The sequence below is a fragment of the Polyergus mexicanus genome, unplaced genomic scaffold (genome assembly GCF_030449975.1).
Source record: "Polyergus mexicanus isolate NDT 795.1 unplaced genomic scaffold, iyPolMexi1.0 SCAF_7, whole genome shotgun sequence".
Lineage (NCBI taxonomy): Eukaryota > Metazoa > Arthropoda > Insecta > Hymenoptera > Formicidae > Polyergus > Polyergus mexicanus.
In genome coordinates, this window is record NW_027223327.1 from 6,774,850 (window position 1) to 6,793,423 (window position 18,574).

General features: G+C 30.8%; 1 protein-coding gene across 1 annotated transcript; it reads right to left on the minus strand.

Annotated features, from left to right (window-relative positions):
* Positions 1-636: 636 nt before the first annotated feature.
* Stma (Protein EFR3 homolog stmA) lies at positions 637-15,396 on the minus strand. Its single transcript, XM_070298494.1, has 17 exons — positions 15,293-15,396; positions 15,067-15,174; positions 14,897-14,973; positions 14,517-14,632; positions 13,353-13,515; positions 13,120-13,272; positions 12,903-13,009; positions 12,683-12,826; positions 12,505-12,583; positions 12,289-12,424; positions 11,907-12,178; positions 2,371-2,543; positions 1,889-2,253; positions 1,573-1,768; positions 1,348-1,447; positions 1,030-1,185; positions 637-952 (listed from the first exon to the last, which is right to left on the minus strand). Exons 2-17 carry the CDS (start codon positions 15,071-15,073, stop codon positions 800-802), a joined length of 2,397 nt encoding a protein of 798 aa, XP_070154595.1. The 5' UTR covers positions 15,074-15,174; positions 15,293-15,396; the 3' UTR covers positions 637-799.
* Positions 15,397-18,574: the final 3,178 nt, after the last annotated feature.

Consider the following 18,574-nt stretch of genomic DNA (forward strand, 5'->3'; position numbering starts at 1 on the left):
ATGTATTTACTTATTGATTGCATCATTATCTATTAAGTGATATGTATATGTATATATTTAAAAAAAAAGGCAAACCAAAACTATACAGTTTGACTGTACTGATGGTATTATAGGAAAATTAATTATATTATATTATATTATAAGATTTAGAAAGGAATTTCTAATTGGAGTGGAGAAAATATATTGGTAACGGGCAATGTTTGGCTCACTGGCAGAATGCCAGCTAACGACGAGTTGGATTTTAGGATTGAATCCTGATGAGGCTCCGTTATTTTTCATCCGCTTATTCGTGGCTTACAATATTAATCTTGCAACTTTTAGTTCGTAAATTATTAAAATTATCTTTACATACAAGTGCTAATCCAAAAGAAATGGTTAAAAATAATATAGATGTAAATGCATGAGCGTTCCCAGTGAATACATCTCTTGAAATTCTCTATAAAATGGCTATATTAATAAAAATAACTATAAAATAATTATAATTTTTTAATATACCCCGTGATACATACATATGTAAAAAATATCTGACGTTTACTCATTAAAAGCAAATTCACGAAAGAGAGAGAGAATTTGTTACAAGCACATATAACTTATTAACATCAATAAAAAAAAAATTTAATTGTGCATAAAACAAAAATCTTTTTTTCTCCTATTTTTATTAAATACATGACAGACATTTTTTTTAAACATTATGAATTAATTGCTTTTATTGTAACATGTGCAAGATCTAAAACAATGCAATACTAATATATTCGGCTAATATTATTTCAACAAAAATAGTTTAATATACAATAGTGGTTTAATATACAAACAGCTCAGGAAAATGAATTTCATAAGATGGAGTTTGACTTGGTTTAATATCCGTTTGTGGTCCAGTTGTAGAAATTGTGTTGCGTGGTTCAACAGACAAAGTATTAAATATTTCGGATAATTTACTCTGTAAAACATCGTGCTGCAAATCGAAGAAAAGATTGGTAAAAATATAGTTGGAATGATTTTTAGGATATTACAAATAATATATTTTTATACCTTAGGTTGTGTTTTTGACACTAAATCTTGGAATGGCGCATTTCTGAAAAATTGAGAAAGTTGCATTCGTTTCTCTTCTTCTATTACATGATTATTATTATTTTCTGTCAAGATTCTTTTCATGCTTTCAAATGTTAATTCTTCTCCAGGTAATTTCTGCAAAAAATTAATTAAAGATAAAAGATAATAATATAAAACAATAGAAGTAATTCAGAAGATCAAAGGAATCATATAAGCAAAATGAGATGATAATCGATAAATACATTATCTAATTTAGCTAATATTGCAATAAATGTTAATATTTTTCAATTTTAATACCTTTTGTACACTAGGTGATGCACCTCCACTATCTAATTCTGGACCTCCAGAATTAATATCGGCTAATGAATTTCGTCCAGCACTATCAACCCAAGAATGCCTAACAGAGAATATTTATTATTTGATTTATATATAACTGATGTATAAAACAATGTACACTTCTTTAATATTCATAACTAATTATTGAGCACTATACTCGCTATATTACTACTATAGTTATATCACCTGTGTTGTAAAGAATTACTACTATAACCCGAGCCTTGCTGGAGTTTTCCACTATCAAGACCAACTCCTTTTAAGCATTCACTGACAACGGTTTGATCAACCAACAGAGCTGGTGTTAATCTGGATGTCAGAGCAATATCATATTGTGATTGTAAATCCGGTAATAAATGCGGGCTATCTTTTCGACGTGCGTCCACTACCTTAAAATGGATTTAAATATGTCCAATTGATTGGGAAGTTTACATTTTAATAAATTTATCATAACTTAAATAAAAAAAAGGACATAAATAAATTCATGATTAGAAAGAAAAACTACCTACCTTTTTCGCATAGTCCATAAGTACAGTGATATTACAGACATATGATATTAAAACTAATAAACTAATAACTGTTGCATGTAAGTTAAATTTTAGTGAAAGACTAATTTGATCACTTGTTAATGCTAAATCTTGGAGGCTCAACACTAATCTCAATAATTCTAAGACAGTTTCCTCAGAAGCCAATTCAATGGCAAGTAATGCTAAAGTAGTATAAATAGATTCCACATTTTCTACAGTGTTACTAGACAACTCTAATGATTCATATAGTGCTAAATAGATTTCAGGTCCATGTTTCCGAATAAAAATCACATCAGGTCTAGATGCTTTCTCAATAACAAGACCAAGTTCCATCACATTTACACTGAAAAAGAAAGGAAAGTTGATGTATTATCAGAAAAGAATCATAGATGATATAATTATAAATTTTAATAAAATAATGTTTACATTTATAAACATTTAGCAAGAGATATAAACTTACGTTGGTTTAGCAAGTTTCATAATATTTCGATGTCTATCAATTAGAGTGTGGAATATTTTTTGTACTAGAAGTCTCATTTCAGCATCTGCTGCTAATGACATTCTTAGTAATGGGTCCAAGAAACTGGGTGGGAATGTTGTATTTAAGTGAATAGTTTGGTACTTGGTACCAACCTATGTACAAACAAAGTATCTGTTACTACTCTGTTTAAAAGACTAATAAAAAGCAATAGAAACAAATTCAAGTTTGGTTGTAATTTTATGATTCTATTGTAAATAATTTATTTCAATCGAATCAGTATTTCTGCTGATAGAAAGCGCCTACCTTTTTTTTAATTTTAATCTTATTTAAAACGATTAAATATTTATTGTATTTAAATATATTTGTTTTTATGTATATCACATTAATTTATCCAATATAATCAAATTGTACATTATTGTTTTAGATAAAGTTCAATTATATACCCAGTAAGCAAAATGCATGTAATATTCCAGCAAATTGGTAACAGATTTACTCAAAAATTGCTAGTAAATGGACATCAATTGTGTTCACATTAGACTTGTGATCTGCCTGCTTAGAATCTAACAGCAGATTGGCGACAAAAACTGTTCAAGATCTGCTATCAGATGTCAGTAGTCACTGATGATGAGACATACTATTTAAGATTGGCAGATCACAAGTTTAATGCAAACACAGTTGACGCTAATTTACTAGCAACTTTTGAGTAAAAATAGTTCTGTTGCAAATTTGCTGGCATTTTATATGCATTTTGTTTACTGGGTATATATAATCGAATTTCATGTCTATCAGTGTGTATCATATAATAAATGATTAAACTTATTTCGTTTTTAATGCACAAAAAATATTCATCAATATAAAAAACGATGGATTCAAAAGATGTGTGTATATTTGAGTTTCATATAATATTTTTAGATGATAGGATATGATTATTTTTTTTATAATATATAGTTATATACAGGGTTGGGAAGTAACGCGTTACTTGTAACGCCGTTACCGTTACAGTTACTTTTTTTCGGTAACTGTAACGGTAATGGCGTTACAAATTTTATTTGTAACGGAAAAAGTAACTTCGTTAAATTTTTCGGTAACGAGTAACGAATTTAACAGTTACTTTTATCGTTACTTTTTTCAAATTTTTTGATTTATTTAAGATATTATTCTTGCTATTGTGCGTGATAAAATTTTTATCTTAACCGTAAAGCCGTAAGCAAATCGACCAATTAGCATTCTTATTATGTTGTAAAAATGCTTGAATGTGATTGATCAACTTATGGCTCTTGCAGACCAGTGCGATGACGCGACGCGCGATATCCAATGAGAGCTTTATATTTTCGGAAAAGCAGAGCTCTCATTTACTACCAGTTCTAAGTACCTTGCAACGAAAATTAGAAAATCTCAATAAATCTGACCTTATAGATTGCCATTCATTAGTTGAAGCTATTCAGCAAGGTTTAAATAAAAGGTAACTTATTAATTTGATTAATACATATGTTATTTAATTTTAAATAAGGATTTAATTGAAAAATATTATTTTATTTTAAACTATTGATTCAAAAGTATTAATTTCAATAAAACAAACAATGTCGCTTAATTTACTATATTTGATTTTAGATTTCTTACAATATTTGAAACAAAAGAATTAATAATAGCAGCATGTTTACATCCAAAATTTAAGTTAAACTGGTTAACCGGAGAAAAAAGAAAACGTGCTGAAAATTACTTGGAGGATTTATTGGGAATCCGATCAACTGAAAATTCTTCAAAAGCTGGAAAATCTGACGATCACGATGATTTTTTCATTTTTGAGCAAAAAACGGTGCAAAATGAATCTGAACAAGAAGAATCGCAACGGTTTTTAAAATCAAATAATTGTAATATAGAAATGTTAAACGACTATCCAAAACTTAAAAAAACTTTTTATTAAATATAATACAGCTCTACCAAGCAGTGCATCTGTAGAAAGAATGTTTAGCATCGGTGGCTCTGTATTAACACCACAAAGAGGGCATTTAAATGATGATACTATGGAGCAACAAATTTTATTAAAAATTAATAAAGAATTTCGATAAAATTTAATCATTTATTTTGTAATAAACCTTGAATGAAATATTGCTTACAATTTTTTAAAAGTTTTTCTTATGCAAAATGATTTATTAGTTTGTATTGTAAAAAAGTAACGGAAATTGTAACGACTCGTTACTTTTTAGTAACTGTAACGGTAACGAGTTACTTTTTAAAATTGGTAACGAGTAACGGTAACGAGTTACTTTTTCGAAAAAATAACGGTAACGGTAACGAGTTACTTTTATAAAGTAACTTTCCCAACCCTGATTATATATTACAAATATATGTAAGATAATATTTTTGGGCAAAGCGGAGACATGTGTACACATCACACACACACACACACACACACACACACACACACACACACGCGCGCGCGCGCGCGCGCACGTATTTTTTTTGATATACGAGATTATATTGGGTGATTGCATAAGTTCGTGCCCGATTTAAATATAAACTTGAAAAGATTATATTTTAGAGATAACACTTTTATTAATCAATTATATAGTCTACATTCTTTTCTACAATGGTTTTCCAACGATCTATAAGCTTGTCGATTCCATTTTTGAAGAAAAAACTTGGTTTTTCTTGAAAAAAGTTTGTAAGGTGGTTTTCGACAGCTTCCTCGGAATTGAGATTCTTGCCATTTAAACTATTCTGCAAAGACCGAAACAGATAAAAATCTGAAGGCGCAATATCTGGAGAATATGGCGGGTGCTGCAGAATTTCCCATTGCAACTCCTGCAGTTTTCGCAGCGTCTGTTGAGCGACGTGTGGCCTAGCATTGTCGTGGTGGAAGATGACGCCTTTTCGATTGGCCAAAATCGGACGTTTTTCTCGAATAGCTGCAGCGAGTCTAGTTAGTTGCTCACAGTACTTGTCCGCCGTGATTGTTTCGCCGCGTCGGAGCAGCTGAAAGTAAATAATTCCCTTGCGATCCCACCAAACACACAGCAACACCTTCATCGGATGCAAGCCAGCCTTTGCTACGGGTTCTGCTCCTTCAGCTGCTGTTTTCCATGTCCTCTTTCGCTGTACGTTTTTGTAGAGAATCCACTTTTCATCGCCTGTTACCATTCGATCTAAAAAAGGCTCTTTTTTGTTATGCTCGAGAAGAGAAAGAGCCACAGTCATGCGGTTTAGCTTATTCCTTTCAGTCAGAAGATGCGGTACCCATGTATCAAACTTGAAAATGTATCCAAGCTTTTTTAAATGACGAAAAGCGGTTGAATTATCGATGTTCAGCCTCTCAGCAATATCCTCAGTTGTAATCCTTCGGTTTCTTTCCACTAAAGCATGCACAATGTCATCATCAATGCCAGAAGGCCGTTCAGAGCGGGGTTGATCTTCCATGTTGAAATCACCATTTCGAAATCTGCCAAACCACTTTTTGACTGTTCGGAGAGCAGGAGCGCGGTCCAAATAAACGCTTTGAATATTTTTTTGTGCAATCCCAACACTCACACCTTTCCGAAATTCATATAGCATTACATGCCGCAAATGCACCTTTTCGTTCTCCATTTTTAATGATTTCTCTTATGCACAAATGGATTTATCTGAACAATATCTGACGCTAAATTGACATAAGACAACGTCATCTATTCGGTGTAAGCAACAATTACTACATGAAAACAATAGAACTCCGCCATGCGGTAACTTAATGTAATCTATGAAAATCGGGCACGAACTTATGCAATCATCCAATATATACAGGGTATCTCTAAAGTCTGACCCCATCCCTGGATCTCGAAAACGGCTTTAAATATGGAAAAATATTTCAGACAAAAGTTGATAGGATATTGAGGGGGACATATGATAAAAATTATGGACTTGACTTTGAGTGACCTATTGAAGGTTAGGTGAAGCTCATCGGTGTTTTCTTAAATGGAACCCCCTATTTTTATTGCATATTCGTGTAGCCTTCGTCGAGACGTTTTCAAAACATTATCTATTTTTGTTTTTTGCGCAAGTCATTCCCAAGCTTCAAATTGACATACCGCCGGCATTCGCATTATCCAAGGTGCGCAAGGGCGTGTGTGTCACAGAACGGTGAAGAGAAACAGTAAGAAAGAGAGCGAAGGGGGAGAGAATTTTGACTGAAGAAACACATTACACAAAATTGGGCCCTAAAAAGGTTTAGGGCCACAACACACACACACACACACACACACACACACACACACACACACACACACACACACACACACACACACACGCAATGGAAAGGGTTTGAAGTTAAAAAATACTACGGAAATGACGAACCGTGAAGTCCTTATCTCTACACACGCGCGCGCATACACACACATACACACGCACACACACACAAGAAGCGTAAATCCGACCGTGCAACTTCCACGCGGTACACCTTGGGTAATGCGAATGTTGGCAGTACAACAACTTTGAAGCTTCATATCTTAGAAATGATTTGCGCAAAAAAACAAAAATAGGTAATGTTTTGAAAACATCTCGACAAGGGCTACAAAGAATATGCAATAAAAAATAGGGGGTTCCATTTAAGAAAACACTAATGAGCTTCACCTGATCTTCAATAGGTCACTCAAAGTCAAGCTCATAATTTTTATCATGTGTCTACTTCAATATCCTACAACTTTTGTCTGAAACATATTTCCATATTTAAAGCCGTTCCGAGATCCAGGGGTGGAGTCAGACTTTAAAGATACCCTATATATACAAGGTGTCCCAGACCTCCCATACACCCCTTTTAAAATGAAAATAAATGGCTTTTATTAAAAATCGCGAATATTTTTTAAGTAAATCGGGTATGCTCTATCGAATGGTGATTTTGAACTTGACCTTGAACTTGACGGTCAATTGAAAATCAATTTCGATTTTTTAAATCAAAACCCCCTTTTTATTGCATATTCTTGTAGCTTATCTCGAGAGCTTTTCAAAACACTATAATAAAGTATTTTTCATTAAGTACTTTCTGAGTTATTTTATATCTTAATTTGACATATTTCGATATGGACAATTAAATATCTCGTAAAATATTTAGTTTTCGATAATCTTACTGTAATACTTTTATGTACAGAATGAGACAAATCAATTAGTGCCAAAAAAAAAAAATAATTGTTTAAAAAAATACATTATAAATAATTTTCTTAAAAACAATTATTTTTTTATACTGATTGATTTGTCTCATTATTCTGTACATAAAAGTATTACAGTAAGATTATCGAAAACTAAATATTTTACGAGATATTTAATTTTCCATATCGAAATATGTTAGATTAAAATATAAAATAACTCAAAAAGTACTTAATGAAAAAATATTTTATTATACTGGTTTGGAAAGCTATCGAGCTACAAAAATATGTAATGAAAAATAAAGGATTTCATTTAAAAAATTCAAAATGATTTTTATATGACCTTGACGGTGCTATTCAAGGTCATACTAATATTATTATATAATGCGCCACTTAGAGCTCTACAACTTTTGCATGAAACATTTTTCACGAAAATGCATTATTTCCTCAAAAAGCTGCTGAAACGGGCGCTCTGTTATACCTTACGCACGCACGCACGCACGCACGCACGCACGCACGCGCATATATACAGGGTGGCCTCGAACGTTCCAGCCAGACTTTGAGATCTTATAGGAAATTTAATTCTGAACACAAAATTTCCTATAAACATAGGTCGAAAAACGCTTCCTTAAGAAGTTATCGCTCAAAAACCTCTGATGCAAAGGAAGAGCAAAAGATGGAAAAAAAAAAAAAACTTCATAAATTTTTTGAAAACACGATAAAAATAAAAAATAGAAATCTTTTTCTTTTATGAAAATAAAATTAATTTTTTTTAATTAAAATAGCACGTAATAGTAGAAAATGAATAAAGACGTGAAAAAACTAACTGTTCTCAAAATGTCCCCCCTCGCTCCAATACTAACTTTCGGCATCAAGTAATGACCGATCTAGTCGCTTTATGGATTTCCTCCTGATCCTCCTTTAATCGATCTAACAATAAGTAACAAAAGCACTTTTTGTACGTTTGAAACTGGTTATATCAAAATCTATGGAACGTACAACAATTATTTTGATTTCATTTAAAAGATAATTTAATTTTCTACAACTTTTGTTTTGGTACTTTTTGTTAAAAGACGCACATTTTCCATGATATTTGGAAAAATGTGTAAAATAATCACGATTTCAGAGGTTTTTGAGCGATAACTTCTTAAGAAAGCATTCTTCGACCCATGTTTATAGGAAACTTTTGTTCAGAATTAAATTTCCTATAAAATCCTCAAAATCTGGCTGGAATGTTCGGGGCCACCCTGTATATACAGGGTGTTCCAGGAGGAAAGATCAATATTCTAGGAGGTGATCGTATCGATCATTTTAAGCAAAAATGTTCATATGAATATATGTCCTATTCCACACGGTTTCCGAGATAGGGCGACTTGAAGAAAATCATGACAGGACAAAATTACCTGGAATTTCTGCTAAATGCATTACCAGAACAACTAGATGTTCCTTTGGCTACACGGTGTGTTATGTACTTTCAGCATGACAGAGCTCCTCCTCATCATACCAGATTTGTGATGCAACACCTCAATGCCACTTCCCCTAATCGGTGGATTGGTCGTGGCAGTGCTATTAATTAGTCACCAAGATCTCCAGACCTAACTCCGTTGGATTTTTCTTTAGGGCGTTGGATGAAGGTTGAAGTGTACATTCAAGTCGCTCTATCTCGGAAACTGTGGGGAATAGGACATATATTTATATGAACATTTTTGCTTAATATGACCAATACGATCACCTCCCAGAATATTGACCTTTTCTCCTGGAATACTTTGTATATATATATATATATATATACAGGGTGTCCCATTTTAATCTCCTCAGGCAATATCTCAAAAACCAAGCCCGGAAGAGAAAAACGTTTCGGACAAAAGTTGTTTGGTTTCGAGGGGGCCTTAGGATGGTACCATTGGTTTGACCTTGGAAAATCATTTGAAGGTCATGTGAAGGTCAACTTTAAAATCTTAAATGGAAAACCCTATTTTTTATTTAGTATTCTTGTAGCTGACATCGAGAGCTTTCCAAAACACTATAATAAAGTATTTTTTTATTAAGTACTTTTTGAGTTATTTTATATTTTAATCTGACATATTTTGATATAAAAAATAAAATATTTCGTAAAATATTCAGTTTTCGATAATCTTATCGTAATACTTTTATGTACAGAATAATGAGACAAATTAATTAGTGCCAAAAAAAACAAATAATTGTTTAAAAAAATACATTGTAAATAATTTTCTTAAAAACAATTTTTTTTTTATATTAATTGATTTGTCTCATTATTCTGTACATAGAAGTATTACGAGATTATCGAGATAGATAAGATTATCAAAAACTAAATATTTTACGAGATATTTAATTTTTTATATCAAAATATGTCAGATTAAGATATAAAATAACTCAAAAAGTATTTAATAAAAAAATACTTTATTATAGTGTTTTGGAAAGTTCTTGATGTTAGCTACAAGAATACTAAATAAAAAATGGGGGTTTCCATTTAAGATTTTAAAGTTGACCTTCACATGACCTTCAAATGATTTTCCAAGGTCAAATCATTGTCACCTATGGCCCCCTTGAAGCCACACAACTTTTGTTTGAAACATTTTTCGATTTAACGCAGTGTTTCTGAGATATTTGAGTAGGTCCTCTAAAATGGGACACCCTGTATATATTATAAACCTATATATATATATAAAATTATGCATATATATATATTTTTTTCTTGTGTTTATACATATACGTTCTTGTGTATGTATATCAGAGTTTTATTCAAAAATATTTTTTATTTGTTTGTATAAACTATATGTTATAAAAAGAGAATCTCAATCTTACCATTTTAAAATATTACATAAAATTCAGATTAATATATTTTTGAATAAATTGTTTTTTGTATCGATAAACAATTTATGTGCAGTAAAACTAAAATAAGTTTTTAATTGTTTATTATATGATATATAAGCTGCATTCCAAAATTCACTGCCAGTACTGAAAATTTATAATATATATAAAAACTATAAAAAGTGAATTATAGATTTCTAATACTGGCAGAGAATTTCGGAATACAGCCACAGTTTCATTGATAGACATGATTCACAATCAGAACTCTATATTATACTGGAATGCTCAATGTATTATTAAAGGCCGGGCACGAAGGAAAGAGAGAGTAACTTGGTAACACCTTTTTTCTCTTTCTATCTGATTTTTGATTAGTTAATGATTTATTTCTTTCTATATTTAGCATAGCATTAGAAAGACATAAGCAAGTGGCCATTTTTCTTGTTTTTCGTCCCGTTTTCTACTATCTTTTATAAATAAGTTTTCCGATATAGTATAATAAAGTTCACTGACATGACTACCAAATTTTAAAGCAACGCGGTAGCGTCGCGACGCCAAGTATATTTTATTTTTCGTCCTGTTTTGTTTCTATAAATGAGTTTTCCGATATAGTATAATAAAGTTCACTGACATGACTACCAAATTTAATTGTACGCTTATTTAGATTCGAAATTTACTGCCAGTATTAAAAATATATAACGTGAATTATATTTTCTGTAATATGGCACATAACGATAGCAATATTGTTGTTAAAAGTTACAGAATTGCAGTGAATTTTGGAATGTAATCTTAAATTACGTTAAATCATTTTCTACCCTTTGTAATTCTTTCGTTTACCGCTAGGCATATTTATCTTGTATTTAAATTTCTGCCATGGGCAGATATAAAATCTGCAAAGCGCAGTTAATAAGATTATAACTGTTGTAATGATATAAGTCATGTGATATTTCCAGTAACATTCAATTTTGTTGCATCTATATATTAATACAACTATATTTATTAGACATCGATTAAAAATAAATAATTTATATTCTAACACATTGAGTACACGCAATGCCAGTCACCGGTGATCGATTGTAAGATAAATGTAATACATATAATAATTTTGCAGAATTCGATTATATTATGTAATATTTTGTCGAGATCTAATAGTGAAAATTTTATTTGCTATATAAACGGAAGAACAAGCGAATTATATTTGACAATCAATGTGTTAAGTAGTATTAAGAAGATATAAAAAATCTATCAAACATATAAGAATTTTAATAGTTATGAATCAAAAAAACACGATATGATAAAATTTATTTTAATAAAAACACAACTAGATAAATATTGATTAAAAATAATAAGTATATTATATGCTAAAAAATGTAAGATGGAAAATATATTATATAAGAAATCTGATATTTACGAATCTCAAAAATAAAAAATAAAAATGTCTATATGATTAAATTTATTGATCATACACTTATTGATCATAGACATTTCTTTATCTGATTTTATCAGATTTTTTTTAAGCAAAGATAGTACTAATTTTTAATTAGTTCTAATTTATTAATAATAAACGATTTTTACCTTTAACAGCGATTTTAAGAGTATACTTTGGAGTAATACATCTCCTTTCCCAACTGATACAATACGATCCGGTTGACTATATGGAACCTTACTCATAATAAACATCATAATTTCAATTTTCTGGTAATCTGGAAGATGATTTGCAAACTCTCCAAGAGCATTAATGAGGGCTTCTTGGTATAATTGTTCATCATTGCTTGATGATTGATTTCTCATTACACTTACTCGAAGATGAGACAATAAAGAATTTATAATTTCTAATACAGATGGTCCTAAAAATATATTATTAAAAGAGATTAAAAATAGTGAGATAATTTGTTTTATGTTTGATAATTATCACTTATATTTATAAATATACATTAACTGAAGATGTATTACTTACCAACACTTTCACCTGCAGCAATTGATATAATTTTAGACAAGGTATCTGCTATGCTAGTGCGAATTTTTGGGGACGACTTTGAATGATCGTCAAGATGTGTCATTAGGGCTTCCACTACAGTATAAGAATATTGTGACTAAAAAATATATAAATGAAATATTGATTATCCAATGTTAATGTTTAACTATATTACAATTAAATTACGTTGTTGTCTACCTGGATAGAAAACATAATTATTCTAAAAGTATGAATTGCGAAATAATTAGGCACCCATAACTGGTGATTATCTAAGTGTCTGTAAATAGTTAGTTTTTTATTAATATCTTATAAATATAAATATATATTCATATATACATTATAACCCTTTAGAAGTAAAGTTATTTCTTCTCTATACCTTAATACAGGTCTTATAACACATCTAATATGACCAAATGATGCACGTCCAATCAATTCTCGCATGCAAGTTTCCGCAAATTGTGGAGGATCCGATCGTTCCTCGGTCGGGCTATCTGGCATTGCATGTTCCTTATCAACATATCTACAAATACACTCATTGTCAATATTAGTATTTATTTCGGTATGTATTTTATAATATTAATATTTTTCTAAATTACTTTGAATTTTGCATGTTATACAGCAATGATGGTACAATTTTGTCCATATGTACAGGTTCCCAAATATTCTCAACCAAATCATCAGACAAAGTTTTTCTCACAACGCCCTATGTAAAAACATATAATTGAATATAATCTTTACATATAATTTTTAATGTGCAAGTTTCTGTGATCTAGATAAACTGATATTTCATAAATATGTTCAATGGCATCATACCTGTAGTCCTCGAATACCAGCAAGTCTAATTTGTTTGCGTACAATAGAATCGTCATTATTAGAATGGCACATTGCAGAATATTTTGATACAAAGAAATCATAACGCGTATGATATGAAGGTGTGTCTTCTTCAATATTGGCAAATCTGACAAACTGAGAGAAGCAGAGTCAATATATTAATCAAATAAAACTAATAGCTGAAATGTTTAAATTTACCAGTGACCATTACTTACAGATTGTGTTGCAAGAATTTGTAATTGCGGATCTGTGGATTCTAACAATTTCTGTACCATCTTCAAGAAGCTTTCAACAAATAGGTTCAAAGTTTGTGCGTGACAAGCTACTAGTAGTTGATCCATTGCTTCCATAGCAATTACAACAAAACCATTTCTTCTCCTAGAACAAAAATAATACTTATCAGATTTGATCAATTGTTGTTTTATATAATGCTTCAAATGTAAACACGTGGCAAGCTAGTATAGTCATGTTAAGTTATTGCCAGTCATGTTTATAAAAGTCATTAGAATTGATTTTTATATTTCTTATGTAAAGTGATTATATAATTTATATGATTAGATATTACAGTATAGAAAACTACTATTATGTACAGGGTATGCCATTTTAATGTATCTACTAAAATATCTTAAAATCTATAAGTTTAAGACAAAAATGTTTTAGACAAAAGCTGTATGGTTCAGAGGGGGACACATGATGAAAATGTGGACATGACCTTGAGTGACCTTTTCAAGGCCTAGTCAATGTGATCGATGTTTTCTTAAATAGAACCCCCCATTTTTTATTCTTATATAGCTTATCTCGGGAACTTTTCAAAACACTATAATAAAGTATTTTTTCATTAAGTACTTTTTGAGTTATTTTATATCTTAATCTGACGTATTTTGAAATAAAAAATAAAATATCTTGTAAAATATTTAGTTTTCGATAATCTTACCATAATACTTTTATGTACGGAATAATGAAACAAATCAATTAGTGTAAAGAAAAAAACAAATAATTATTTTGAAAAATATATTGTAAATAATTACATACTTTTTCTTAAAAACAATTATTTTATTAATTATACTAATTGATTATACTAATTAATTATACTAATTGATTTGTCCCATTATTCTGTACATAAAAGTATTACGGTAAGATTACTGGAAACTAAATATTTTACGAGATATTTTATTTTTTATATCAAAATATGTTAGATTAAAATATAAAATAACTCAAAAAGTACTTAATGAAAAAATAGTTTATAGTATTTTGAAAAGCTCTCGAGATAATATGCAATAAAAAATGGGGGAATTCCATTTAAGAAAACATCGATCACATTGACTATATCAAATTAAATACATGTAATGAAATTATATCATATATTTTGTATAATGTACCTGTAAATATCTCTAGAAGCTCGTTGAAATAAGTATTCTCCAATCCTGTCTAATTTCTCAGGACTGCTTAATGAATAAAATGTTAGTTTTTCCATATTATTTTTAATTAAACCATCCTGAAAATTAGGGAAATCCATTAATATAGATAGATATAAAATATACATAAATATAATTTTTCTTTTGTGTGTTGTAAATATCTTAAATTCAAATATAAATAGAATTAAAAAAAATATAAATAGAATAATCATTTTAAATAGAGTAATCTTTATTGTCAAGGATAGTGTTTCAATAATAATTTATATATTTATTCATAAACAAAGCTAAAATAATAACAAAAAAAAAAAAACAAATTAAGGATATAAAAAACATGAAAATCATACCTGAGGGTTAACTGGAAAGATATTGTCAACAAGCCTCTTATATCTCGGACGTAATGCAGAGCAACACCAACAACAGCCTAATAAAGAGAAAATAAAAGAATAGATTTATATCTCATTGTTTGATTATAATGCATGCAGCAAGTATTTATAATGTAAATTGTTATATTCACCAAACATTTTTTTGGCCGTAAATTCCTGCCGTAAAATAATTGAAAATCTTCTTTTCTTAAATGGCACCTGCCCTCGGTCGAGGGTCAATCGGTCAATACGGCCAGAATCTAGCGTATAATGTATACAGAAGTGGCGTTAAGTGGTAATATAAAGGCGTTAACAGAAACAAAAATCCTCTTAGAAGAGGAAAAAGACTAAAAAATAAGGTCCAAACAAAGAACACACGCGCAATACGCCAAACACGTCCACTCGACCAAGGCCGCAATGGAAGTTGACGGAAGTGAATGACTAAAAATGGTCTCGTTTCCACCGAAGTCGTCAATCCGATTCTGTTTCAGTGCGCATCGAATTTAATGTACTGTTTCCACTGAAAGTAGAATAGAAGCGAGAAAAATTGATATTTCAGTAGAGCCAACTTAACTTTTGCTTGTGAATGTAAATAAGCATAATCCTTGACAATCTTTTTGTTAATTTTCCGTTTTGATGATTAATAGGAACAAACGACAACTGTTACGAACATCGATATATAGATTATATATCGATTATATATTGATGGTTATAAAATAATGAAAAGTAAAAGTTGGCACCATTTAGTCTCAACCGTTTCCACCGACTATATTTCGTGTCAATTCGCTGCCCCTTCAACAAAGCTTGTAGATCGAAATGGGAGTGAAATGAACGCAGTCAGTCGTGTTTCCATCGACTTAAATTTGGTTCTACGCCGCACTAGATGCGAATTAATACTTCGGTAGAAACTAGACCTTTTGTCGGAGTGGCAGCGAATTGACACGAAATTTAGTCGGTGGAAACGGTTGAGACTAAATGGTGTCAACTTTTATTTTTCATTATTTTATAAACATCAATATATAATCTATATATCAATGTTCGTAACAGTTATCGTTTGTTCGTATTAATCATCAAAACGGAAAATTAACAAAAAGATTGTCAAGGACACCGACGAGATACTATTAAAGACCGATGGTCCTACGGGAGTTAGTGTGAGTTGGAAAAAGATCGCTGCGCACTAGCGTCCTCTCAGTAATATTGCGGCCAGAATGAGAAACAGTATCTAAAATCTAAGAGATGGTAAAATAATATATGGTAACACGAGAAATGTAATTATTCGGAAAAAATATCAGTTCAGAATCCATATATACGAAATATTTCGTATATATGGACTCTGAAATGATATTTTTTCGAATAATTGCATTTCTATATATATAATTCTTTTAATAGATCGTACATGTATTATTTCGAAGTGACGATATTTCTTTTCGAATAATTACATTTCGCAGTAATTTTTGGAAAGAGAAGTTTAACTCTTAAATTTATTATATTTCCCATGTTATTTCAGGTATATGTATAATTACACACACACATATATATATATTTTTTTTATATATGTAATAATCATATATATCTGAAATGTAACGTAATATAATTAATTATATATAATATATATACATCTGAAATGACATGGAAAATGTAACAAATTATAATAATATTAATATGTCAATTGTTAGCTGCTCATACAGAGCATTTCCAGGAGACGCCACGTGGAGGCCAATTGACATGTAACGTAGAATTCTTTTGAAATAAGCATAACATAATACATATATATATATATATATATATATATAATTTTATGTGAGCAGATATGAAACACGTATGTCTGCGCATAAAAAAATAAAGTATAAAATCAATAAAATGTACTATAATTGTAAAGAATTCTAAGTTAACTGTCTCCCTTTGCAGTTCGGTCCGTCATAAGACCGCAAACTGCACACTATCCTACTTTTCATAAATCGCTTCATTAGATAAATCACGATTTATATGTTCCGTGTTAAATATATATGTCTTTTACTCGATCCGCATAAAATGCCGCGAGTTAATGTAAAGATATATTTTACATACTTTGTATATTCGTCAGCTTTTGTGGAGGTTTATGCTGAGAGCGATTTTTTGAAATCCTTAATCGCTCTCCTAACCAAATTAAATCTTTATGTATTTTTACTTTCATCATATAATATGCAAGATCCTTTCGGTGGGAGCTGCAAGCATCATGTTGAAACCAACCGGGATATTGCATGTCTACAGTTCCCAGACAGCACAAAACATCCTCAGGATCATCCTGAATATGTCCAGGACGGTTCAGGACATTTGTAGGATGTTTTAAGATATTATTATAAATATATTTATAAAAATTTAATATGCATACATAATTATTTTTAGTTGTGTCGGCTACTTAATATAATCTAGAAATCTTAAGTATTATAATAAGTATTAATGTCCTATAAATGTCCACTGGATAACCCCTGGATGTCTATAGGATATATCTGCCCTGTCTATTATATTGGATGTCTTTTGGATTTCCAGAGGACATATACATGTGCAATTAATTATTAACATTAATTTCGTTTAATATTAATAATTGAATTTGATGCGCACATTTTCATATATCCAAAATTATTATTTATTTAATATTTTATGAGAAATGTTACTGTTTGCAACTGTTATAGCCCGAACAGGCTATACACGAATTATTAAATATATTATTCTAAATACATATTATTTTATATGATTGCCCAATGTGTAACGCGAATACAGATCACGTTACGAGCGTTGACCAAACAAAGCGCTGACAACGCGAGCCACGCGCTAAGCCCGAGCGACCGTGCAATCATTTCATTGCGAAAACGCGGAAATCAGGGCAAGCGGAAGAAGGACATTGCGAAAATGCAACGTAGAAGTCCTACTTAAAAGCGAAATAAAAAGGAATAAAGAAATTGCGAAAGTGCAAGCAAAGAAGTTCTACTTAGAACTTCTTAACTTGCATCCGGATATTGCCAAAATCAAGCGACACGACACACAGCCTTGTCGCTAAACGACCCCCTCCCGGGTAGCCAAAGGGAGTTAATAAAAAGGCCCACCGCTAACGAACGGCGGGCAGTCTTTACCATAAATATTACGCGGGCAGTCTTGATCATTAATTAATATTACGCGGGTAGTCGCAATAACTACCAAACGGGCAATCTTTATTCCTTTACGCGAACAATATCTCTAACAACCGCGAGTGTCAAAACGAGTATCAATAGTTATTATAATATTGAATAGCCACGAGACCGAAACTCGACTCTAGACACGCGCACGTTAAGATAACCGTTATCGTGATACGCGACGCGAGCGAAAGTGCGGGAACATTGTAAATAAACCAAACCACAAATAAATCTGATATTAATCTATTTATTTAATGTGGAAAGTGTCCGAATTATTTAAATAAAGTTCTCAGGCGGAGCCCGAATTCCCAAATTCCTTCCGGCAAACGATCCCAACTACCGTGCCTCTCCGGAGGCACAACACAACATTCCAAAAACTTTACAAACAATAGTATTCAACCGCTAGTTCGTTGGTTTACCGCTATGCGACACGCGAACTCGTATTTGAGATTTGGTCATGAAAATTATATAAAGCTTGCAAAGAGCAACTGATGAGGAAATTACAAATGTA

Excerpts from the sequence above, each read along its gene's own strand:
- Stma (XM_070298494.1), bottom strand. Across the intron at positions 13,273-13,352 it reads AAATTCTTGCAACACAATCT|TTTGTCAGATTTGCCAATAT; the intron begins GTAAGTAATGGT and ends TGCTTCTCTCAG. Across the intron at positions 1,448-1,572 it reads AGTAATTCTTTACAACACAG|GCATTCTTGGGTTGATAGTG; the intron begins GTGATATAACTA and ends ATTCTCTGTTAG.